The sequence below is a fragment of the Vulpes vulpes genome, chromosome 14 (genome assembly GCF_048418805.1).
Source record: "Vulpes vulpes isolate BD-2025 chromosome 14, VulVul3, whole genome shotgun sequence".
Taxonomy (NCBI): domain Eukaryota; kingdom Metazoa; phylum Chordata; class Mammalia; order Carnivora; family Canidae; genus Vulpes; species Vulpes vulpes.
This window is the reverse complement of record NC_132793.1, coordinates 112951072-112977824: the sequence shown is the minus strand read 5'-3', so window position 1 is coordinate 112977824 and position 26753 is coordinate 112951072. Positions and strand designations below refer to the sequence as shown.

The 26753-nt window shown below is 44.6% G+C and overlaps 1 protein-coding gene across 6 annotated transcripts in view; it reads left to right on the top strand.

Moving 5' to 3' along the window:
* The first annotated feature begins 1240 nt into the window (after nt 1–1240).
* Nucleotides 1241–26753, top strand: part of CC2D2A (coiled-coil and C2 domain containing 2A) — a 136389-nt gene continuing 110876 nt past the window's right edge. The window contains exons 1-4 of one of the 6 annotated variants that reach the window (XM_025998462.2): nt 1241–1674; nt 7865–7923; nt 10083–10166; nt 11873–11996. In XM_025998462.2, the coding sequence (XP_025854247.2) occupies nt 7885–7923; nt 10083–10166; nt 11873–11996 (247 nt within the window). In that variant the 5' untranslated portion in view covers nt 1241–1674; nt 7865–7884. Of the gene's footprint in view, nt 1675–7864; nt 7924–10082; nt 10167–10497; nt 10640–10728; nt 10877–11872; nt 11997–26753 lie in introns of those variants that run through there. The other 5 variants (XM_025998472.2, XM_025998479.2, XM_072737754.1 and 2 more) reach the window with 5 other exon arrangements.

The following is a 26753-nucleotide window of genomic DNA, read 5'->3' as shown; positions in this document are numbered from 1 at the left end:
TCTCCATTTCCTACCTGGTTTTCAGCCCTGAGGCACACCCACCCTCTTCTACACCTGGGAACTTGAGACCAAGGTGTCTCTGGCTCAACTTCCTTGGAGATGTAGCCTCCAGTCTCCTCAGGGGGTGAGGGAGAAAAAGGGAGAGTAAGGAGGATGGACATATTTCTCAGGCTGTGAGGGGCAAGGGAAGTTCCTGAGGATCTTGCCCCTCCATATACAACCTTTCATATCTTCTTGCATTTTCAGCCCCCACCTGCCTTGATATCTGACTGTATTCACTTCCTGGGGATTCCATAACAAAGGACCACATACATGGTGAGAAATGTAGTCTCACGATTGTGGAAACAAGAGGTAAGAAATCAGGTATTAAGAAATAAAGTATATTATATATAATATAATATAAAAGAAAAAAGAAATCAAGTATTGGCAGGATTAGTTCCCTCTGAGGGCTGTGAGGGAGAATCTGTTCCAGGCCTCTCTCCCAGCTGCTGGTGGCTTCAGACCTTCCTTGGCTTGTAGATGCTGTTTTCTCTGGGCCTTCACATCATCTTCCCCATGTACATGTCTGTCTCTGTCTCCAAATCTTCCCTTTTTATAAGGACACAGTCAGATTGGATTAGGCCACCCTAATGACCTCTTTATAAATTGATTGCCTCTGTAAAGACCCTTCTCTCTTCAAATAAGGTCGCATTCTGAGGTCCTGAATGGATTCCAGCATATCTTTTTTTGGAGGGGCACAATACAGCCCATCACACTACTACTGAGCCAAATCCTGGCCTTCTCTGGAATCCTGCAGAATGAATGGGCTCATTTTCAGATTCTTATGCCTCTCTGCTTCCTCCGTGCCACACAGATACACACACACACACACACACACACACACACAGCCTGGAGTGTGGGTTTCCTTGGTCTCTTCATTCCATTACTCTTCCATCTGCTTTGCTTCTTCTCCCATTACCTTTGCTTTTTTGAGCCCTACCATTTATATCCTCTTTCAGTGATTTCAGTGGGATTCAAAGAATAAGCAAGGATTAATCCTGAGCATTCAGCCTCCACATTTAACTGGAAAACACTCCTGCACCACACTCGCTTAGTGGCCAGCAGCACCACCACAGGACCTTTCTGCACATAAGCCAGACCTGTAATGGGGACCTTTCATGATTTTAAACTACCTCCCTCTGAGCGTGGCCTGCCTTTTGCCAGAAATGCCCAGTGACCCTGATGACAAGAAGGAGGGTGTGGCTCCAAAAGCTTCCCCTAATTTCTGATCAGCTGCCCCAGGCCCATTCCTTCTTGTCTTTTTCCTGCCGGCTCCACTCTGGAAGTGACCTGTCACTTTAAAAGAAAAAAAAAAGTCACTGAGTGACCTCCCTTAGGAACGTGTTGCTAAGCGGGTGTTTTTGCTCCCAGACGGCTCTGCAGCCTCCCAGGGAGCAGCCCAGGAGCCGCCCCAACATCCAGCCTTTTTGGATTCTTTTAGAAGATTCAACAGTAAGACTCTTCTCTCTCCACTTTCCTTTCGTCCCAGAAAGCGGAATCTGCAAAGTGCTTTGTAAAGTTCCTTAAGGTAATCCTGTCTTACCGGGAGCAGGGCTGCAGCAATGGTGTCCTGCCTTCAGTGACCCGGCCTTGGAGCTCAGCTCCCCTCGGCACCCTGAGCGGATTTAATGAATTGTAAGTGTAAGGGTTCCCATCACTGTGATTTAGGTTTTGCTTTCTGGAATTGACTCCCTAGAGCATTACTCGGGCTGCTCTGATTTAAGCGGCTGTCTGGTGTCTGGTTTGCAGGAAATGGAAGTCTGGCTCATCACTGCCCCTGGGTGGAATTCCTCCCAGATGGTCATTCTGCTTCCTTCCTGGGACTTTTCGTGCCATCTTGTTGCATTTCAGTCTCCGTCCCAGAAACATTTGCTGCCTGTTGCATTTCTGAGCCTTTCAGTACAAATTGGTTCAAGGGCAAAGTGCTAGCTAGCTATTGCCACCTCATTCTGCTTGGCATTAGGCAGAGAAATAGCCATTACGGACAAAGGGAAGAAGATCACCATTCCAAAAGACCACAAGAAAATCTGCTAGCTGTTTTACTTATACTACTAGTTGGCCTTCGTTGCAGAGAGGCACTATGGAAAGCTAATAAAGTCTAATGGGAAATACATGTCTGTTATTGGATTTTCATATAACCTCTTCTGCAAATAAATTCAGCTCCAGAATAAAATATCTCTCTATGCCTATGTCCTAGAGCTCATTTAAAGAGCCGTTCACGCCAACACTTATCCAGCATGAACGATGCACCAGCAATGTGCTGGAGTTCAGAGTGTACAGAAAAGCATTAGACCAGATCAGAAGCTCAGAGTTTACTCGGAAGACAGACCTATGAACAGACGCTAACAGTACAACGAGCTAAGTGCCATCAGATATTTATAAAAGAGTCGAACATGCGTGGAGCACAGCTGACTACTCCCAGGGAGGGCCTGGGAGCCCTTAGTTCATCATGTAAATGCACAGGGCATATACCACAGAGTGCAGCGCAAGTATGGCATTTATATGTACTCTTCTAGGGCAATGTGTGTTATATCAAGCTGATTAAATAATTCTATAAAGCGATATGTCACTAACTTTATACAAAGGGAAGCTGTGGCTGGATTACCTTGTAGAAGTAGATACAGAATTTAGAAGGGGGGTGTGTGGCACCTGCCAGGTTCCAGGCTCCTAGCCTAACAGGCTAGGCCAGAAAAAGCTAAGCACAGTACACAGAGAAGAAATGCCCATGGGTGTGTGGGGCCGGGGTGAGGGGTGATTCAGAAGCACCAGAGAGATGAAAACTACCCTGGACCTAGCTAGAAGAAGGGAAAGAGAGGAATTTGGGTTTGGGAGCTCAGAGGTTGAAGGTGGGGAGGGTGGGAGCCGAAGATGGTAATGGGGGATTTGAATATCACCTAGAGTCTTTCTTATGATTTCCCTTCTGTCCTCTAAGCTCTTTTTCTGTCCTCACTCCTTTCTTCTACTTCTTTCTATTAGAAATAGCACCTTGTCTTAATAATAGCACTTAACCAATATCGAGAGCACTTAACCAATAATAGCATTTAACCAAATGCTAGGCATTTTACACACACACTCTATCACCTAGCTCTTCTAGAGTAATCACTCTTAGAGGTACGAATTATCATCATAAGTTTACAGGAGAAGAAATGTATCTCAGAGAGGTGAAGGCATGGCCTCAAGACTACATAGCTGATAAATAGAACTAGAATTGGAACCCAGGTCTCGCTATTTCTATACACCCAAGTTCACACTGTTTTAGAATAGGACTCTCATAGTGTATTATTTTTTAAGCAGCCCAAGTTGAGATGCCATGCATCTCGTATCATATACCTTCATTCTTTTCCCTACATCCTGTAGAAGTTGTCACAGAGTCCTCTGGATACGACTAAGCTACTCATGACCCTCAGAGTCCATTTGTTTGGATAGAGGTATCAGTATTTCCTAGAAAAACGTCTTTGGATTTCTGCATTAAGTCAAATAAATCATTGACCTGAAGTAGCCAAAGCCTTTTCTATACATTCTTTTTTTTATTTTATTTTATTTTATTTATTTATGATAGTCACACAGAGAGAGAGAGAGAGGCAGAGACATAGGCAGAGGGAGAAGCAGGCTCCATGCACCAGGAGCCCGATGTGGGATTCGATCCCGGGTCTCTAGGATCGTGCCTTGGGCCAAAGGCAGGCGCTAAACTGCTGCGCCACCCAGGGATCCCCCAAAGCCTTTTCTCAATGGGGCAAGACTCTGTAAGTTTTCGATTTTACAAATTTCTAGGACAGTGAACTAGCATAGGTGAGTCATTGATATCATCACAAAAGCAGGAATAAACAGTGAGAAAGAGAGATAGAGCAGCCTGGGGAAGACTGAAATCACCAAGTCATGGGGTCACATTCTGAATGTGACATTTAATGACCATGACTTTGGACAAATCCTGTGACCTGCCAGAAGCCAACCTCAGAGGAAGCCTTGGTACCTCACGTGTAAACTGAGGCACGTACAACCGAGCTGGAAGTACTGTTCTATGGTCAGGGGGATCATACATCCAGAGATAGCACAAAGTAAGTCTGCAGTAAATTGTGCCTCTTATTTTGATGTTGCCAATAGGAATATATTAACAAGTGCTCAATGCATTTGGCGATGACAAGCTGCATATTAAAGTCAGGCAGTATTGATTTATCTTTTCTTAGGAACTGTGCTCACGAAAAAATAAATTTTGATGTCATTTGATTTCCTGAGAAACTCATTCAAGGTAATGATCAGGAAAGAATGAGGAGAAAAAAATCATCTCTGTTCCATTTTTCATTTTTACTTCTGTATCTTTCCTATATAACTTTTTTTTTAATTTATTGAGAAGGAATCTTTCTGTCCTAAAATACATCACAGTTCTTTTTTTCCAGCTCATAATTACCAGAGTTGATCACAAGAGAGCTTTCTCATCCTTCGGCATTTTGTTCCTATTCTCTGCTCCTCTCTCCAACTGGATGGCCTCCTCGGTCCTTTTATTTTCTGAGCTGTGGTCATCGGTTTCCTTCCAGGATTTCTGGGAGCCTCTAAGGAGGCCTGGAGACAACAGATTTTAGATGCTTTGTTTCCCTTGAATATGCTAATTCCCCACCAGGGTCAGGGTAACCTTGAACGCCTCAGATGATCTACTTAAATGACAGGGCCCAGCTGGGCTTCAGATCCCAGGATATTAGGAGGAGCTTAGGATTCATCAGCCCTGGCCTTTCTCCTCCTATTCTCCCATTTGATTTCTGAGGCAGCCCAGAGAAGATGATGAAAATTTAAAGGGGCTCCAGAATGTAGCCATGGGAAACACAGCCAATAAATTGTGATTTAGTCATTCATTTGAAACACATTTATTGAGTGTTTCTTGTGTGCCATACTCCTTTGTTCTGGTGGTAAACCATGAGCAAATGTCCCTGCCCTCTTGTAGCTTTTATTCTAATGGAAATGGGCAAACAATAACAAATAAATATACAGAGAGAGTGTGGTGATAAATACTATGGAAAAAGAAATCATTATAAAGTAGTTAGGGAGTTCCAGGAGGATGAGGGAGGCAGCTTACCATTGTTTTATGAGTGTTCTGGGAAGACTTCTCTGAAGGGTGTCTAGGGTCCTGAAGGAATTAAGGAAAGATCAGCAAAGCAAATAGCCAAGTGCAAAGGCCCTGAGGCCAGAGGCTTCAAGTGCAGATCACGTAGAGCCTTGTAGCCCCCTGAAAGGGCTTGGGATTTCACTTGGTTAAAAAAAGGAAGTCATTGGCTTTTGAGTGGAGGAAGGACATGTTCACACTGGAATTTTAAACAATTCACTCTCTTCAATGTAAAGAACAAACTGTAGGTGAGCAAGGTGGGAAGCAGAGATGTTAGGAGGGTCTTATAAGAGGCCAGGTGAAAGACAATGGTGCCTGACCAAGGTGATGACAGTGGAGGTGTTAGAGGTGGCTTGAGGTATTTAGAGGTGCTTAGAGATTGGATCCTCAATATAATTTGAAGGTAAAGCTGGCAGGATTTCCATGAATTGCATGTAATGTGTCATGTGAGAGTCAGAGAGAAATCAAGAATGACTCCAACATTTCTGGCTTAAGACAAATGAGTTATGTTTATTGCAACAAGGAAGACTGTAGGACAAGCAGATTTGGGGGTGATGACATAGAGGCTCATCTGGGGCGTCTTATGCCAAGTGAAGGTATCCATCAAGCATCCAGATGTTTGAGTCTGGAGCTTTGGGGAGGTGTATGGGCCCAGGGTGTAAGTGGGGAGTATTAGTAGACAAGTGGCATTTAAAGCAAAGAGACAGGGACGCCTGGGTGGCTCAATGGTTGAGCATCTGCCTTCAGCTCAGGTCGTGGTCCTGGGGTCCTAAGATCAAGTCCCTCAATGGGCTCCCCTCAGGGAGTCTGCTTCTCCCTCTGCCTATGTCTCTGCCTCTCTCTGTGTGTTTCTCATGAATAAATAAATAAAATCTTTAAAATAAATAAATAAAGACAAGAGCCGAGTAAGACCACCATGAGATCAATATGGGCAAAGCAGAGCCCCATGTGTGGTGATCAGGAAAATGAAAGCAGATACAGACCAGCCTAGGAGCCTGAGAGAGGGAAGGAGGAAGACCAAGAAAGAACACATCCCAGAATCCAAGTGAAGAAACTATTTCAAGAAAAAAGCAAGTGATGGGTCACTTGCATTACTAATGCCTCTAAGTGTCAAATAAGATGAGTGTTGAGAATTGATCATGAGATGTGGCAAAGCAGGATCAGTTGGAGACCCAGACAAGAGCAGTTTTGAGGTGCACTGGGCCCAGCAAACCGATTTGGAAAGAGAGGGTTTGAGAAGCTTTCCTGTAGACTGTTGACAATTTGAGCATTAGCTAGAAAGAGAAGTCCAGAGAGAGTCTTTTTATTTCTTTTTTAAATATTTATTTATTTATTTATTTATTTATTTATTTATTTATTTGGGAGAGACAGAGTGAGCACACTGAGGCAGAGGGAAAGAGAGAAGCATTGGGCAACCCTGCAAGCCACAGGTGCAGGACGAGACCCATGTGGATGGCCGGGCACCAGCAGGCACGGGGAGAGTCCTGGAGCTGCAAACGTGGTCCTCCTTCCCCTTCCCAGGTCTGGTAGGGCTGTGACCCAGTGCCCTGGGCAGGGTTGGGGGGGGAGGGGGGCAGCGGAGGAGCTCCGACCTGCAGTCGGAGGCCTGGGCTCCTAGCGCTGTGGTCCTCATACAAGTGCTGTGTCAGGTGTGTGCTGGTGCTCCTTTAACTGAATGATTTAAAAGGAAGAAAGAAGCTGAGAAGGGACCAAAACATGTATACAGTAAAGTGTTATAATTTCAAAAAAAAAAAAAAAAATTTTTAAACTGGGCCTGCTGCATCCGGGCCTTCTCCGGCTCCCTGTCCTCATCCGGGGCGGCCCTGGCCTGGGCCGGGGGGCCGGCGGGGAGCTCGGTGGGCGTGGGCGGGGGGCTGCCGGCCTCCAGCTCAGGTGCTCAGCAGGGAGTGGTGCTCAGCAGGGAGTGGGATGCAGGATTCCATCCCTTGACCCTGGGGTCATGACCTGAGCTGAAGACAGGTGCTTAACTGACTGAGCCAACCAGGAGACCCCAGAGAGAGCCCTTGGTAAGAAGGGGCCAATTACAGCACTTTGTTCACTAGGGGGAAACGAGCCAATATAGCAGAAAGAAATTATGATCGGGCGGAAAAGAGGAAATTGTCAGCTCAACGTCCCAAAGGAGAGATGTAATGAGGCCTCATGCACAGGCTGAGATCCCGACCTAGATGGGAGCAGGGACAGGCACAGTAGTGAGTGGAAGCAAATGAGGTGACCTGACTTGAAGGGGTGGGAGCAGGGCGGAAGAGGGGTGCCCCCTCTGGTGTCATCTCTCTGTTCAGTGAAATGAGAACCAAGGGCATGGGGAGTGAGTGAGGAGGTGGTAAGAAGGTGGTTTGAGGGGAAAGGAGAAACTACGTACTGGATGCCCACCACGGGCCTCTGACTCCAGGGCACAACTCTTTCTCACTCCCACCTGCTGCACAGTGGCACCAGGTTCACCGTTGGGCTCATTGCCGGGTTCATGGGGTCAGAAGGGCCTAGCATACTTCTTTTTCCTCTGGGGCTCATTTCCACCTATCTGCGTTTGCAAGCACATATTCCTTGGGAATGGAACACCTATCTACTCAGCTCCAACACTTCGCTAACCATCAAGGTCAGCTTCATATTTATTGATAGTAAGAAAGATGTTTTGATTATTTTCAAAGGCCCAACTTCTTTGCTTTTTGTGTTTTTTTGTTTTTTTTGTTTGTTTGTTTGTTCGTTCCTGTCCAGGAGCCACCATTGCAGCCAAAATGAATCCCAAGGAAGAAAAAGTAAAAATAATTACAGAGGTAAGTAGTTGCTTAGATGTTCCCCTGAAAGTATGTTTGTGTGTTCCCTGCATTCATGTAGCATGTGTTTGTGAGTGAGGATGTTAGATCAGCAACAAGCATTTATTGCACACCTACTGTACACAGAAGGTGCTATGTCAGGCATGCAGTGGCGAAGGGGGCTGGCTGATGGTATAAGAAATGCATCCCTGCAGGCTGTCCAGGGACACAACTCCATGTGGTTGCTCTCAAGCTGCTTAGTCACAACTTTATAATTCTGACACACAGCAGTTTTAAGTTACCACCTGCTGCTGAGTCAGCTCTGCTGAAGCACCATTGATTTGTAGAGAAATTCAGAGTGAAGGTAATAATCATAGATTATAACCACTAATAAAATCCTCTGGCTCATGGGGTCCTGCAATTTCCAGCCCATCATGTACAAAACATCATTAAACACTGTCTAGAATAGAGAAGGCAGATCCTTATTTAGAGACTGTAGACCTCTGAACGGAGGAGAAGCTGTTGCTCTCAACCCTAGCTTCTCTCCTAGCCCTGGGGCCCACCAACTGGAGACCGCAGAAGCAGAAATGGAGAAGATACTCTGCTTTCCATAGAGTACTTCTAAAGCCAGAAGCAACACATTACCCAGCAAAAACCATGCAGATTCAGTTTAAGCAAGGTATCAAGTACTGACAACTCACATAAATCTACATCTGCTTATTCATTCATAAAACAAACATTTATGGTGCCTTGGTCCCTGGGGATATAGGATCAAAGAAAGCCTGTGCCTTCATGGAGTTGTCATTCTATCTAATTTGCAGTCCTACTAGACAGTTTTCTGCTGATAGAGAATCAAATCATTATTAGAAAGAAAAAAACAAAACAAAACCAAAAAAACCCAAAACCCAGATTTGTCTCAAATCTACTCTCTATTCTAAGTCAATTAGAACTTAGACATGAGTTAGGGACCACATTTTCACATCTGAATCTCATCAACATCCTATAATCTAATTTGGCCAATTCCTAAGAAAAGAACACTCCCTACATGGTGGCCCTGAATTGTGACCTGAATCGTGGCCTGAATTGTGAGGTCCCGATGAGGTGGGGCTTGCACCCAGAGGATGAGTCAGGGAGATCAAGTCCCTTGGACAGAAGACAAGCCCAAGCTATGCCCATTTGCTAGTTGGGACCTCAGTTACCCAGCTCACCAAAGCTTTTGCCATCTCTAACTCTGACGACCAAGGGCAGGATGTGCAGTCAGAGACTGGCTCAGAAACCTGCATGATATTTCTTTTGAAATCTTAAATTATATCATTAAAATCCATTTTTTGTGTGTTCCAAGTTTATTTCCATATTTTAAAAAAAATCCCAGTTTTATTTTGAGCACTTTCCAATTTGGTATAACGAGGAGACAGATTCCAGGTTTACCTTGCGGCTTCTTTTATACCCAGAGATACTTGTACCCCAGTTTGTAAAACTCTAGGACCAGAGAAGTCTAAAGCTTGAATACTTCAGCTTCCAACACTTTATATAACTAAAGCTTTAGAATTTATAATGTGGAAAAAGAAAACAAAGCTTGCCCTGTGAAAGAATTTCTCTGTTTTCTAAAAGACCAGCAGACATTTTCTTTAAATTGAAAGCTCATGGTAATTTAACATGCATCTTCATTATCCTGGACCTGAGACTGAGGCTGGGGGTGCAGAGGATCCCAGCCCTTGAAACCCCAGGTATGATTCTGAGATCATGCTCTGTAGGGTTCCTCAGTCTGGGCACACTGGCTGTGCTGGCAGGTTCACTCGCTCATGCTCATGGCCTCCATTAGATCGTGAGTTTTGAGGGCAGGGAGCCTCTCTGCATCCCCAGAGCTGGAAGCACAGTGGATGTTGCGGGCACAAAGGAGGACATGGGACCATGGAGGCTCCAGCATCAACTCATCATAATGTTTCCATTTCGATACAGTTTTTCAAGACCATGTCTATTTTGAGAAGAGTAGATGCTGGTGGCTGCATAGACCATGCCAACTGTCCCCTTAGCTCACACTCAACTTTAGGGGAGTGGGCAAGATGGCCATTTTAATTTTAATACCTAAAATGCACCCCTCTTCCCCTCTTGCTGGTTTTTGTTTCACCAGCTTAAACACAGACCAAATGATGGCTCTTCCCTTTGCATTTTTTTCAAAGGAGTTCAACGAAAACAATGAGGTCGCAGAGGTGGGCAGACAGAAGAAGACTTCAAAGGTTGCAAGACAAAAAAGAAAGAAACGGGTATGCAGTGCTGGGGACCAGGTGTCTGGCTGTGCACCAGGCTGATTGACAAGACTCGCGCACCCTGCAGGGGACCACCCATCCTCCTGGGGTGCCCCCCTCACCCCGAAAGGCAGGGATGAAGGTGGAAGGTGTGGAGTGTAGGACCTGTGTGAGGCCTCACAGATGACCCTCAGAAGGAGACCGTGGTTGATACCCGGGGGGTGTCATCCCTCTGAGGTTTCCCCCATCTCCTGAGAGAAGTCCAGAAGAGAGGGAAGGAGTGTTTGTAGTGCTCCTCCATGAACCGAGGCCGGCGATAGATGGCAGTGCAGGATTACTAATCATGGGGAGCTCTCCTTTTGTCCCTTTCCCAAACCCGAATTCAGTTTCGGTCTAGACCCGAGGCCCCCACCCCCCGCCCCAGCCTCCTCCACAGGAGTGAGCCTTCCTGGCTGGGAGCATCCTCCCCCTGCACGCCCGGCCTTCTCCAGGTAAATAAACTCCCGTGGTCAGGAGCCCCTGTCCTCTGAGGAGGGGAGGCGGGGAAGCTCTGCGGACAGGCAGTTTGCTTGGAACAATCGAGATGCCAGCAGGGGAGGGAAGGGAGAGAGCGCCATTTTGAGGCAGCAGCCACGTGATGGGCTGCCGGAGAGGGGCACAGGGAGGTGGGGACGTGAGGCGCCGGGAGAAGCCCCTGTCCCGCTGCCCGCCCTCCCAGCACACTCCAGGTGGGCCACGCGGGGCTGAGGCGGGCCCCTGGGTGTCCAGCAGCCGGCATGGAGCGGCCCAGGGAGGACCAGGGCGAGGGGGGCACCGCCGGCCACTCAGGGGGACCTAGCCCCTTCCTGCAGGTCCCCCCGGAGGCTTTGCAGCTGGGGCAGGGGCACCCAGCACTTCTGGAAAGAGTGCAAGTCCTTAGCTCAAGGGCCACAGGCACAGCGCGCAGAGGTGACAGGAGGTGACAGGCTCGGGGCTGGGACCCTGGGTGGGACAGGAGACAGGAACGGGGAGGAGACCATATAGTGGGCAGTGTCTCCTGGCTCGAACCGTGCAGGAGCCCGACTGCAGACCTCGGAGCAGGAGCACTTTGGGGGGCTCCAGAGTAGCGTTTCCGAGCCCCAGCAGCACTTCAGAATGGAATTTGGGGGAATGTGTTTGTTTGTTTTTTCTAAGTCGCAGCCCCGGATCCACCCCCAGGACATTCATTTAAATCACAATGTCTGCGCTTTGCACGAGTCCTGACACAAAGGAGCACGCGACTCAGTGTCCCCCTTGCACACTCCCTTCTTTTACGGATGGAGAAGGAAGGAAGCTAGGAAGTTAAGTAACTTGCCCAGAGTCCCACGGTTCATCTGAGCTCAGAAGGCAAGTCTTTGGCCCCAAAGGCCATCGCTCAGCCTTGGCCTCCGCTGCCACCTCTGCTCACCAGCCTCCCCTCCTCGAGGAGCAGGGGAAGGAACCGGAGGCTATTCTTTGTCCTGAAGTACCCAGGGAAGACTTTGTGAAACTATTTTACGTGGGGATGCCTCAGTAATTTCGCAAGAACCCTATTAGACAAACTCAGGGTTGGCACAGTGTTTCTGGCACTGGTGACGGGACCACAGTTATCTAGATCTGAAGAGTATTGAGGCCTGTCCCCTCGCTGAGTGACGCATCCCATCCCCAGAGAGGATCTGAGTCAACCGAAGCCCAGGGAGTAACAGCCTCTGACCCTCTGCCCACAGCTGCCCACCGCTGGCCCCGAGGAGATGGTGTCTGAAAATCCCCACCTGGGCGGCCAGCAGGAGCCTGTGCAGGAAGATTCTGACACTCGCCCCCTGAGCATGATGAGCCGTCGAGGCCCACGGAGTAAGTGTCCCCCTCACTGAGTTCAACCAGTATTAATGAATTAATTGCCTACTGTGATCAGCACAGAGCCATATGCGGATTTTTAAGGGGCATTATTTCTCACTCGCGGCCACCACCCCTCCACCCACGTCACCTCAACTCTGGATGATTCTGTTAGCATCTGTCTAGGAGACAGGACACATAGCTCCGGGACATAGTTATATAACCACATAAGTTTGGAAGTGCTACCTGAAATAGAAATAGTACAGGTGATCAAATCGTAGGAATTCAAGGGAGCGTGAATGATTAAGAAGCCACGCATGTCCAAGATGTGGGGCTTGATTCAGACATTGCAAGATATGAGGGATCTTGTGAGGGTCCCAGTGGTCTTGGCCCTTGAGGACTCCTGCAATTACCCAGCACCCCCCCCACACACACACACACATGCACACTCTTCCCTCTTCCAAGAACCTCCATGACAGAGGACATCATTCATTAGCAGCTCAGCTGTTGGGAAAAGGATTATCCCTTCCTTGTTGCTTTTCATGAAAAGTGAATTAGACAAGAGGAGAAGGTGTGTGACACTTTTCAGTTAAGTAATCATGACACAATTGTAACCCTATTTCCCTGTAGCAGGGCTGGGAAATAAAGTAACTATTGGAAACCAGAGGGCTTTGGAAGCAAACTCATCTGAAGTCCAACCCTAAGAAAAATGTGGTTCCCATCTACGAGAGATGATATCATAGGACTGTTACAGATTAGGAAAACAGAACCAAACTTCATGCCATACAGTTACTTCCTTTTCAAAATGCTCAAAAATATTCATTACTGAAGATTACAACTTGTCTTAGCCCAGGCTGCCACAACAAAATACCGCAGACTGGGAGGCTCAAACAGTAGACGTTTATGTTCTCATAATTCTGGAAACGAGAAGTTCAAGATCAGAGTGCCAGGGTGGTGGGTTTCCAGCGAGGCCTCTCTCCCTGTGTGCTCACTTGGATATCCCTGCTTGTAAGGACAGGAATCCTATTTATCAGGGTCCCACTATATAACCCCATTAAATATCCATCACCTCCTCAGACAGAGGTCCTCTCTCCGAATACAGTCACATTAGGGGTTGCGGCTTCAACATATGAATTCTACAGAAGACACAATTCAATCCATAGCACAACTATTGAATATTTAATTAGTTATTTTTATTTTTTTTAAGATTTATTTATTTATTTATTGAGAGAAAGAGTGTGTGTGAGGCGGAGAGGGAGAGAATCTCCAGCAGACCCCAGGCCTAGTGCAGAGCCCAACACGGGGCTTAATCCCACAACCCTGAGATCATGACCTGAGCTGAAATTAAGAGTCAAACACTCAACCAACTGAGCCATCCAGGTGCCGCATTAAGTAGTTATTTTTATTTTTATTTTTTTAAAGATTTTATTTTATTCATGAGAGACACAATGAGAGAGAAAGGTGGAAACAGAGGTAGAAGCCGGCTCCATGCAGGGAGCCCGATGCGGTACTCGATCCCCGGATCCCAGGATCATGACCTGAGCTGAAGGCAAACACCCAACCACTGAGCCACTCAGGTGTCACAAGTAGTTATTTTTAAATCAAGGGAAAAGATGTCAGAGAGGTTTGGCCAATAATAAGACTTTTAAAAATTGGGCAGCCCAGGTGCCTCAGTGGTTTAGTGCCTTTGGCCCAGGGCCTGATCCTGGAAACCCAGGATCAAGTCCCACATCGGCCTCCCTGCATGGAGCCTGCTTCTCCCTCTGCCTGTGTCTCTGCCTCTCCCTCTCTCTGTGTGTCTCTCATGAATAAATAAATAAAATCTTAAAAAAAAAAAAAAAAAAAAAGAAAGCAGGAAGGATGATGCCAGCTTTATAATTTGAGCAACTGGGAAAACCGAGTTGCCATTTACAGAGAGGGGCAGATGGCAGAAAGAGTGGGTTTGGGGTAAAACTGGGGAAGGACTTGCAAAGTTCGAATCGCCTGCTGGATCTCAAGTGGAGATGGATGAAGGAGTCTGGGGGGGGGGGGGGCGGGGTTTTGCTGACCATCTGTCGAAAGAGCACCTTCTCACCTTCTCCCCTAGTCCTCCTGGTTCTGTTTTGCTCTAGAGCACACATCGCCCCCTGGCGCGCTCTGGTAACTGTTTGCTGACTGTCCCTGGGAGCAGGACAGCCTTCTCCGGTCATGGCCAACCCTAACCCCAGTGCCTAGAGCAATACTTGGTCCAGGGTGGGGGCCCCGTGACATTTGTTGGACAACTCTGCTGGGGCGTAACAGCCCAGAGCCTCAGCCCTGCCCACTCAGGTTTTTAGGCTTGTGGGAGAATCAGCTGATTGAGGAGGTGACAGTGAAACCACACGGGCCCAGTGATCAGAGAGCACCTTCCACTCCGTCGCACAGCCCTTGCGCTGCTAGGCTGCAGGAACATGGACTGGGGCCACACAGCTCTCCGGTGAGTTCAAGGAGGCTGACTGCTCTTTGGGGAGAGTTTTCATCACTCAGGCACATTTTCTTCTTGATCCTTTTTATTATGTTTTCCAAGCAAAACAGGAAATACAAATTTATTTCCTCTGTTCATGATTCTTTAGCCCATCTATTAAGGCTTTATGTGTCTGGTTATCAAAATAGCTTCTGATATTCTCAAAGTAAATCAGATGTCACCAAGGCAAGTGCCAAGTCCTTAAGATCCTACATGTAATACCCACCGGGGCTTCCATTTTTCAGTATGAAAATTTGAATGTGCGCAGAATTAAATAAAATCCAGTTTCAGGACATCTAGCTGGCTCAGTTGATAGAGCATGCGACTCTTGATCTCAGGGTTGTGAGTCTGAGGCCCACGTTGGGTGTAGAGCTTACTTTAAAAAAAGAAAACCCAGTAAACATCATATGCCCAGCACCAGATTCAAGGATTACAAGATTTTGCCATGTTTGTTTTAAGTATCGTTTTTCTGGGGTGTCTGGGTGGCTCGGTCAGTTAAACATCTGCCTTTGGCTCAGGTCATGATCCCAGGGTCCAGAGATCAAGCCCCATATCAAGTTTCCTGCTCAACAGGGAGTCTGCTTCCTCCCTCTGCCCATCCCCCTGCTTGTGCTTTCTCTCTCAAATAAATAAATAAATAAATAAATAAATAAATAAATAAATAAATATCTTTTTTTAAAAAACTATCCTTTTACTCTCTATTTGTCTTTGCCAGAAGATATATGGTATCTATCTATAGATAGAGGATAGATAGATACATAGATACATAGATAGAAGGGACAGAGGGAAAATTTAAGAGAAAATCTCAGGCAGGTTCCGCACTGAGCACAGAGTCTGCCCAGGGACTCAGTCTCACAACCCTGAGATTACAACCTGAGCCAAAATCAAGAGCCAGACACTTAACTGACTTAGCAACCCAAACGCCCCTATATTTTTATTTTTAATGGTAGTAAAGCACACACACACACACACACACACACACAAAGTTTGCTGTCTCAATCACTTTTAAATGTACACTGCAGTGGAGTTAACTATATTCACATATATTGTGCAACAGATCTCTGGAATTCTTTCATCTTGCAAATCACAAGCTCTCTACCCATTAAACACTAATTCTCCATTTCTCCTTCCTTCAGCCCTTGGCAATTCCATTCTCCTTTCTGTTGCAATGAATTTGACTATTTTCAGTACCTTGTGTAAGTAAAACCATACAGTATTTGTCTTTGTGATTATTTCACTCAGAATCATGTCCTCAAGGTTCGTCCACATTGTAGCATGTGACAGGAATTCATTCCTTTTTCAAGATGAATAGCATTTCATTGTATGTATATGTCATATCCTGCTGATACATTCATCCTTTGCAGATATTTGAGTTGCTACTACCTCTTGGCTATTGGGAATAACATCACTATCAACATGAATGTGCAAATATATCTTCAAGGCTCCTGTGTTCAGTTCTTTTGGATATATGGCAAGAAGTGAGACTGCTGGTTCATATGGTAGTTCTATGCTTAATTTCTTGAGAAACCGGCATACTTTTTGCATAGTGGGTGTGTCATTTTGTATTCTCACCAACATTGCACCAAGTTTCCAGTTTCTCCACATCCTTACCGATGTGGAGAAGGTTATTTTGGTTAGGAAGGTTAGGTTATTTTGTTTGTTTTGTTTCTACACTAGTCATCTTAGTGGGTGTGAGCTCATCTCTCATTGTGGTTTTGATTTGCATTTCTCTAACAACTAGTGACGTTGAGCATCTATTCGTGTGCTTGTTGACCTTTTGTGTATCATACTTGGGAGAAATATCTGTCCTTTTCCATTTTCTGATCAAGTTATTTGTTTTGGTGGTTGTTATTGAGCTACAGGCATGCTTTATGTATTCTTTATAGTAACTCTTTTCAGATACATGATTTGCAAATATCGTCTCCCATTCCACAGTTGGCATTTCTGCTCCACTGATTATGTCCTTGGATGCACAAAAGCTTTTACGTTGGAGATAGTCCCATTTTTTTCCTTTGCTTTCATTGCCTGTGCTTTTGGTGACATACCTCATAAATCATTGCCAGATTCAATGTCATGAATTATTTCCTCTATGTTTTCTACAAGGAGTTTTATAATTTTAGGTCTTGCATTTAGGTCTTTAATCCACTTTGAGTTTTATTTTATATAATGTAAGGTTAGGGTCCAAGTTCACTCTTTTGCATATGAATTGCCAGTTTCCCAACACTGTTTATTGAGGGGATGGTCCTTTCCCCCATTGCGTGCCTTGGCACCCTTTCTGAAGAAAATTTGACCATATATGCAAGGGTTTATTTCTGGGTTCTCTATCCACTCCATTGGTCTATATGTCTGTCTTTATGCCAGCACCACACTGTTTTGATTACTGTAGCTTTATAATATGTTTTGAAGTCAGGAAGCATGAGACCTCTTACTCCGTTCTTTTTCAAAATTGTTTTGGCTATTTCAGGGTCCTTTGATACTTCATATGAATTAAGGATGAATTCCTCTATTCCTGTGGGAAAAAATGCCAGTAGAATTTTGATAGGGGTTGCATTAAATCTGTAGATCACCCTGGGTAGTACTGACATTTTAACAATATTAAGTTTTCCAATTCATGAACATGAACTCTCTTTCCATTTATTTGTGTCTTTCATTTCTTTTGACAATGTTTTTTGGTTCCCAGTGTGTACAAGTGTTTTGCCTTCTTGGTGAAGCTTATTCCTAAATATTTCATTCTTTTTCATGCTATTCTAAATGGAATTGTTTTCTTAGTTTCCTTTTTAGATTTTTTGCTGTTAGGATATAGAAACACAACTTATTTTTGCATGTCAATTTTATACCTTGCAACTTAGCTGAACAGTGTTTTTGTATAAAATCTTCAGGGTTTTATATATGTAAGACCATGTCATTTGCAAACAGTTTTTCATCTTCCTTTCCAATTAGGATGCCTTTTGTAGCTTTTTTCTTGATGTTCTAGTATGTCTGGGCTGCTATAACAAATACCATAGCCTGGGTGACTTATAAAGAACAGAAATTTATTTCTTATAGTTCTGGAGTCTGGGAAGTTCAAGATCAAGGCACTGGCAGATTTGATATCTGGTAAGGAGGGCCCACTTCCTGGTTCACAGATGGCTATCCTCTTGCTGTGTCCTCACATGGTAGAAGGTGCAAGGGAGCTCTCTAGGATCTTTTTTAAAAGGGCACTAATTCCATTCATGAGAGTGGAACCTTCATGAGCTAACTACCTCCCAGAGGCCTCTATTCCAAAAAGCATTACACTGGGGATTAAGTTATAAGATTTTGGGGAGACATTTAGTCTATAGCACTTACCTAACTGCTCTGGCTAGGATTTCCAGTGCTGTGTTGAATAGAAGTGGTGAGGGGAGGCATCCTTGCCTTGCTCCTGATCTTAAAAGAGGCACTTCCAGTTGTTCACCACTGAGCATGATGTTAGTTGTGGGCTTTCAATGTGGCCTCTATTAAGTTGAGGTAGTTGCCTTCTATCCGTATTTTGTTGAATTTTTAATGATAAAAGAATGTTGAATCTTGTCAAATGCTTTTTCTGTATCAGTTGGGATGATTATGCGTTGTTTTTTTTTTTTTTTTGTCCTTTGTTCTGTTACTGAGGTATATCACACTGATTGATTTTGATATGTTGAAACAATCCTGGCAACCCCCCCAACCTAGGCTCCACTAATACTTTGTGTAAGTAGATCATGAAGCTCTCTCTCATGACCAATTTATAAATACTGTTTACATTTCCCTAGGCGAAACCTCAGCTTCAGTGGTTTCCCTGGCCCCAACGAGACAGTTTATATTGACAACACTATGGGACTTTTTAAGCTCACATAATTCCATTTTATTTTCTTCCCTAAGCATCTAGTGGTTTACTTGAGGCATCCCACGTACCACCTAGCCAAAATAGATAGATGATAGGTAGATAGAAAGATAGACGGATAGACGGGTAGATGGATAGATGGTAGAGTACATAGATGATAAAATTTGGCAATCTTGAACTCTGAGAACTTCAGAGCACATTCAGAGCCAGGTAGCAAGCTTTCTGATATGATTTCTACCAAGATTCCTCATTCTATTCCTTTGCCCACATCCCATTATGTTGTCAAGATATTAAGAGAAATAAACATTATAAGCCAGCAAATGTTCCTTGAAGCCTATAGAAACTGAAATCAGATTCACTGCTACTCATTACTAATTTCAGTCATGGGACCTTGAGCAAGAACTCCAATCTTCCCAAGCCACTGGAGTGTCATTTATAACATGGGGATCATAAAATCCTGGATGTAATGCAGCAGTTAGGACAATGAAATCAGACAATACACAGAAAGCACCTGCAGAGGGGCTAGCACATACATAGTCGTCTCCTCCAGCCAAAAGAAGAACTTGTTGCCAAAGAACTAACAAAAATAATTACCTTTCTTGAGCACTAAAGTTGCTACGTGCATTACATCATGTAATTCTCAGCACAGCATGATCATCTCATCTGCATTGTTTCATAGGCTAGGAAACTGCGTGCAGAAAGAACCACCAGCTAGAGGTGGTGGAGCCAGGATTCAAATTCCAGTCAGGGGACCTCTGTGCTCTTAATTGCCTCGCTGTGGCATCATTTGACACAAATCCCAACCCCAACTAGTCTTTAAAGCTAAGGGTTTGCAGTTGTCCATGGAAGGTGCAGTAACAATCCTGCAACCAACACTGTCCACGGTGACTCCCAGGTCCCCAGGGACTCCTCCCATGGGGCATAGAGGCTTCCCGAGATTGTCACTCTGGTTTTGCCTCATCTTTTTCTGTCACTTGGGTGGATTTCTTACCTTATTCTCCCTACCTAAACTAACCCCTTCTCTATTTGGGGGTTTTGTTTATTGGTTCAACTTAGGCTCGCTACTGACCTCCTATATACACCACCTCCTTTGGAAAGTTTCCCTTATGCCCCAGTGTGGGCTGAGTAGACCTTCTCTGTGCTTCAAGGCTCCTGCCAATGTGAGTGTCATCTTTTCTGGTAGACAGCCTCCCCTCTCTGCTGGACTAGAAATTCTTGAGGGTAGACACTGACTTTCAGGTCTGCTTAGCACAGGGCTCGTACCCAGATGGCACTCAATTATGCTTGCTGAGTGAACAGATGTCTCAAGCCAGTCTCTCCGCTTTTTATGCAAAGCCATGCCCTGGTTTAGGTATGCTCATTTACCATGCCCACCACATCCTTCCAACCAGGACTGCTCTCCTGGACATGGGTCTTTGACATTTACTTTCCAAATCTCTCATGGGTCTAGTCTCCCCTTTGGTGCTAGCACCCCAACTCCCCACCTTGAGCCTACCACCCTCTCTACACTATAGCATTCCTTCAGGTGGCCAAGGGTCATGAAAGTCAAACTGTATTCAGATACTCAGATACCAGCGCACTGATTATATGGCCTCCCCCACTGCCCCAGGGCGCATGCTCAGAGGTGCCACCTCCCTGATTAACAGCAGCATAAATCATGCAGTGAAAGCTTTGGCTCCTAATTTTCTATTCAAACATACATATAGTCATGACATTCCAAATAAAGAAAGCATTTCACTGAACAGGCACTAGTTCCAAATCAAATAAACATCTAGAAAAAAAGTACACACATTTCCCCCATGATTCCAACTTGCACCATCTCTTGAGGGAGTAACTATCAAATGTTAAGTAGTTTCTTATGAACATAAATTTCTTCATTAGTGACATCTGTTTTCCATTCATTCGTGTTAGTTTCTCTGATTAAAGCATCATTTCAGAGCCAATTTCTTAGTATTGGTGGAAAGGAAAGTTGGGAATCTAGTGAAATCTGATGCAAACGTAAGGAAATAGAGCTTCGTTTTAGGCATGCTTTTTTAAAATCATCAAGCACTGGAGAGACTGACCCAGGAAAGAAATGTCACAAAGGACAATATGGAACACAAGGAGACCTGCCCAATAAAAGCTGGGTCTTGGAAGTTACCTTGGAGTCTGGCAGCTGGAGGAGGGAAAGACATTCTAGTCAGAGCATGCTGGGGAATGTAAGGAAAGGTCAAAAAGTTCACCAGCCCTGGCCATCGCTACCTTACGCGGTACCAAGGGGACTAAATTAAAGCTTTAAAACAAGAATGAATAAAGAGTACATTGTATTCTCTCATTTTCTTTCTGCATGTTATGATATTTGACATCTTAGGGGGGGAAATAACCTTTCTGGGTTGAAGAGATTCAAGCCAATTCTTTAGAGATGGCAAAGGGCTCAGAGTGAAGTGCGCCTTTGAAATGCACGCTGACCAGTCCCAGCCCAACTCTTTCTGGCAGGTACGGCCCCAGGAAGCAATAGTTCTCTGCCTGCATCATCCCAGGGTCAGGTACCAGGCCACTAGAGCCACCGCTATAGCTTTGAGCTCCCCAGAATCATTCAAACTAGCCAGGCCTAACCAGTTGACCCTGTCCTGTCTTGCCTTTCCCTGGGAAATCTGTTTCCTCTGTCTTTTGTGTCCACACCTCACTGACTATATCATGAAAGAGCACAAGTACGAAATACACCCATCATTATGATTAGCGATCAGGAAAGGCGTTTTCCAGCAGACTGCTTTAAGCAACTTTGCTCCCGAATCATCTACCCCCGTGTTCATCTCCAGTCTTGAACCTACTCCAATCTTTTTTTTTAAGATTTTATTTATTCATGAGAGACAGAGAGAGGCAGAGACATAGGCAGAGGGAGAAGTAGGCTCCCTGCAGGGATCCTGATGCAGGACTCAATCCAAGGATCCTGGGATCACACCCTGAGCCAAAGGCAGATGTTCAGCCACTGAGCCTCCCAGGCATCCCTGAACCCACTCCAATCTAACTCCCATCCCCACTCCCTAGCGGCGCTGCTCTTGGGGAGGCAGCCAGTGAATTGCCTGTTTGCTCCATTCACTGGTCACCTGCCAGTCTCTGCCTAACTGACTTTCAGCAGCGTTTGGTGGAGCCCAGCACCACCTCCTCCCTTTACACTTGGCTTCCAGCAATCCTCTCTTCCCGTCCTCTCCCTGGCTGGCTGTCCCTCTTTCCTTGCTGGTTCTGATATGCCCCCAGCCTCCAGATGTCGGAGCGCCCAGGCTCAGGGCCCTGGCCCTCTGGTTCTTCATCAATACTCATTCTCTTGGTCATCTCAGGACTTGAAATTCTAACACATACATATCATATGTAAGACTGGCCAGTCCCAAATTGTTACCTCCAAGTCCAGAGCTCTTTCAGACTAAATGGCAGCCTTCTACTAGTATCTATGTTTGTGTGTCTAATGGGGTAACTCATATTTTTACAAGCCTTATTGCAGTATAATTTGTGTATCATAAAATTTGCCCAAAGTGAGTATACAATTTAATGTATACTTACATTTTTGCTAAATGTATAGATTTGTACAACCATCACCACAGTCCAGTTTTAAAATATTTCATCACTCCAGAAAGTTCCTCTGTGCCTATATATGGTTAATCCCGACTCCCTCCCCAGCCTCAGACAAACACTGATTTGTTTTATATCCTTACAAATATGCCTTTTCTAGACATTTCCTGTAAACATAATCATACAATATGTAGTGTTTTGTGTCCGGCTTCTTTCACTTCACTTAGCATTATGTTTTTTGGGGATTCATAGATATTGTAGCATCTATCCACATTTTGGTCCTTTTTATCCTGAATTGTATTCCATCATAAGGTTATACCACATTTTACTTTTTCATTCACCTGTTGATGGACATTTGGATTATTTCCAGCTTGGGGCTATTATGAATAATGCTGCTAAACACATTGGCAGCATGTCTTTGCATGGATATCTGTTTTCTTTTTCTTTCTTTCTTTCTTTTTTTTTTTTTTTTTGAGAAGTAGTAGGATTTCTGGGTCATATGACAAATTTGTATTTAACTCGTTAAGAAACTACCAATCTGTTTTACAAAACCAATATGTCAGTTTACTCTCCCACCGACCGTATGTGAGAACTGTCTACACTGGGTATTACCAGTATTTAATTATGGTCTTTATAAGGTGTGTAATGGTATCTTGGTGTGCTTTTAATTTGTATTTCCCTAATGATTAATGATAGTGAGTGTTTATTTCATACACTTATTAGTCATTTGTGTATCATCTTAGTAAAATATCTGCTTAAATGCTCGCTCATTATTAGCTGGGTTCTTCATCCTCAGAGTTGTAAGGGTTCTCTATATTCTGGATACAAGTACTTAATCAGATCAATAATTCATAGATCTTTTTTCTGAGTAAATGTCTTATCTTCTCATTTTCTTAATCATATCTTTTGAAGTACAAAAATCTTTCATTCTTGATGAAGTCAAGTGTATCACGTTTTTTCTATTATGGATTGTGCTTTGAGGATTATATTGAAAAAGTCTTTGCCTAACCCAAGTTCATGAAATTTTTCTCCTATATTTTCTTCTATAAGTTTTATGCTGTTCGCTTTTACATTTAGTTAGGTCTGTGTTCTATCCTGAGACAACTCAAATTTCACTCTACTGAAGCTGAACTCCTAATCTCCTCCCCCCAACCTGTTTGTCCTATAGTCTTTTCATCTCACTAAACACACGTTTCATTTCTTCTGTTGTTTGGGTCATCCCTAACTCCTGTCTTTATCTGTCCCCATTCATAAGTTCCTATAAGTCCTGTTTGCTCTATCTTCAGAATAGACCTCAAATACACCTATTTCTCACTACGTACACCCACTCTTATCCCGATCCAAGCCACCTTCGCCTCCCATCTGGAGTGTCATACAGCATCCCAGCTGATGCCCTGGTTTCTGTTCTCACCCTAGCAGCCAGAGTGGTTTTAGGAAAATAAGGTCATGTCACTCCTCTCTTCCAGTCCTCTGGTGGTTCTCACCTGACTCAGAGCTTCAGCCACATTTTGTAGGATGACTTACACTGTTTGTCTCCCCCTTATCTCTATGGCCTGATACCCTGGTATTCCATCTCCTGCCCTTTATGTTTCCCCTTTCTGCTCTGAGCCTGCATTAGGTATGGCTCTAAGAGGTCTTTGCACCAGGTATTACTATAAAATGCTCATCCCCAAGCCATCCATGTGGCTCGATCTCTCATTTCCTTCACTTGTTCCAAAGTCAGCTTGAAGCCTTTGCTTGGCCAACTCTACTTAAAACTGCAGTACACCCCGCCTCCTGGCACTCCTTATCCCGGATCCTGTTTTATTTGTTTTCATATCACCTATTACCGTCAGACATATTAAATATACTGCCTGTTTGTGCTCTTTCTATTTGTGCCAGAAAACACACTCCACAAAGATGAGGATTTGTTCATTTTTTTTCACTGTTCTATCCTTGGTGCCTTGTACACATAATAGGTGCTCAATACATATTTGTTGGTTGAATGTTTGAAAACTGGAGAAGAGATTCTCTAATCTAGCATGTCCAAAATCAGGTTTTAGAGAATGCTAGTAACCTGACAGAGATTCAGAGAAGGAGAAGCAGAGAAGGAGAACATGACCACAGAAATCCCTCCAGACCCATCAGCAAATGTGATCTATCAGCAGCGCTGAGGCCTGCAAGAATACTCCAAGTTCAGAAGCCTTACGTGTCATTTCCCCTCTTGGAAATTCACAAAGATTGTTCTGAGACTGGTCGGTTACCCTGGCATCTCTCTTGCAGTCCCTGGCCCTTGTGAATGAGGTTTACTCTTTTTTCTCCACTCTACCCAAGCAGAATTTTCATGGGAAAATATCTATGAAGCTGCCTTATAGAATCTCAGCCCTGTCTGAATCCCCCTCACCCTATCCCACCACCTGGAGTATAGGGACAGAAGGCTGGGCTGGCCAGGCCTAGTCTTGCGCAAGCTGATGATCCCTGTCCGAGTGAGCTCCAGATGCAGTAATGAAATACCATAGACGGTGGCTCGGACAGCAGATATTTCTCACAGTTCTGGAGGCTGGGGATTCCAAGATCAAAGCTCAGATTCATTCAGTTCCTGGTTCTCTTCTGGCTAGCAGGTGGCTACCTTCTCACAGTATCCTCACATGGTGGAAAGACAGAGAGCCATGGTTCTGGGCTTTCTTTTCTTCGAAGGACACTAATGCGAGATGCCTGGGTGCCTTAGCGGTTGAGCATCTACCTTCGGCTCAGAGCATGATCCTGAGGTCTGGGATCAAGTCCACATCGGGCTCCCTATGAGGAGCCTGCTTCTCCCTCTACCTATGTCTCTGCATGTCTCTCTCTCTGTGCATCTCTCATGAATAAATAAATAAAATCTTCACAAAGGTGGGGAGGCACTATTGCATCCCATCCTGGGAGCCCCACCCTCAGGATCCCATAGGCTTCATCCAGATACCATCATCATGGATGGTGTGGAGAGCTTCAACATATGAATTCTGGGGGAAACAGAAGCATTTAGCCCTAAACAATCCCCAAGCTTGTGAGGTGTGCTGACACACAGAGATGCAGGAAGGGGCAGTGCGCAGAGCCAGATCCAGGGTTCAAAGCACCCCTGGGGGAAAAGGAGACTCGCACCAAGATAAGGGTCCCATGTTTTCAGTTAATGTAAAATGTGGTATAAATGAGACCATGAAATAAAGAAACAGAGGAGAACATGACCATGGAAATCCCTCCAGACCCATCAGCAGACGTGATCCACCAGCAGCACTGAGGCTTAAAACCCAGGGCAGAGCCTACTGTTTGCAAGTTTATTTTGACTCTCATTTTATGTAGTAAGATTTTGACAAGCGATACTACTCTGCTTGATAAAAATTAGAAAATCAGGAGAAGGAAAGACAAGAAAATAATCACCCACCTCCTTACATCCTAGTGACAACCACCATCATAACCCGAAGCCCTTTCCTTGTGGCAGGTTTTCCTGCCTGACAGCCAAGGACACCCTGTGTTCCTAGAGGGCTGACAGTGGCTGACAGCACCCTCCATTTTCTTACATCCATATGAAGTTGTTCAATGTTGAGGACAGTCGAACAGATTGTCCAACTCATCATATTTTTCCTCCCAAGCCTTTCAAGTACTTGCCCTGTTCCCCTCCAGATTTCTACTAAGATTGAGCTGACTTCTGTCCCATGCTCTCCCTACCCCCCAACTCCATATTTACACTCTATCCAGGAATTTTGTAATGGGAAAGGACAGATTATCTATTTGGAGGAAAGAGGCAGGCATTAAAAACAGGTCAGGCAGTGTTCTCCCCACCCTTTCGTCCACTGTGCCTATAAGAACTATGCTCTATGTAAGTTGTCATAAAAAAATTAAATATTTTATTGATGACATAAATATACAGATATTAATAAAATATAAATATATAAAACAAATATTTATGCTTTAAAATAAAAATGTTATATCACTCTTAAAATTATCCCAAAGAATCTAAACTGCTTTGACGAGCGCTGTTATCTCCTTCAAAAATCAGAAACAAGCTCTCCCTGAACAGTTGAAAATTTGACACCGTTCCTTTTTCATCTTGAACTCCTTCATTCCACTTCCTGCTCCAAGAATTTTAAGTAACCTATTTCTACGCCAAAACCTTTTATTACTCACCATATTAACAAACTAAATTTTTATTGTTCTATGATTACAATAATATTATTGTATTGATAGAACATGAGAGACTCCTAACTCTGGGAAATGAACAAGGGGTAGTGGAAGGGGAGGTGGGCGGGGGGGATGGGGTGACTGGGTGACGGGCACAGAGGGGGGCACTGAATGGGATGAGCACTGGGTGTTATGCTATATGTTGACAAATCGAACTCCAATAAAAAAATATACAAAAAAAAAAGATCTTGACAATTATCAATAGTGCCCAATTGATGAAAACATAAAGGTGCTACAGGATTTGGTAAATATTTATTCATCATAACAAGTAAAATAAATAAAATTAAAACATCTAGAAGTATATTCTTTTTTTTTAAGATTTTATTTATTTATTTATTCATGAAAGAGAGAGAGACATAGGCAGAGGGAGAAGCAGGCTCCATGTAGGGAGCCTGATGCGGGACTCGATCCCCGGTCTCCAGGATCACGCCCTGGGATGAAGGCGGCACTAAACTGCTGAGCCACCGGGGCTGCCCTAGAAGTATATTCTTTAGCTAGACCGGGCGGGTAGAAGACAAGGTCACTACCCAATCATCATCTTGCTCACCTGTTCTACAATCCGTGTGAATCCAGATAATACCAATTCAAATCCAAACCAAAATACCCTATTTCTGATTTTATGTCAAGTCCTTGCCAAGTCCTGGTATACCCCATGATAGACAGAGAGCTCAGGTCTCAGCAGTGAGAGTCACAGAACAACACCTTGCAAGAAGGATGG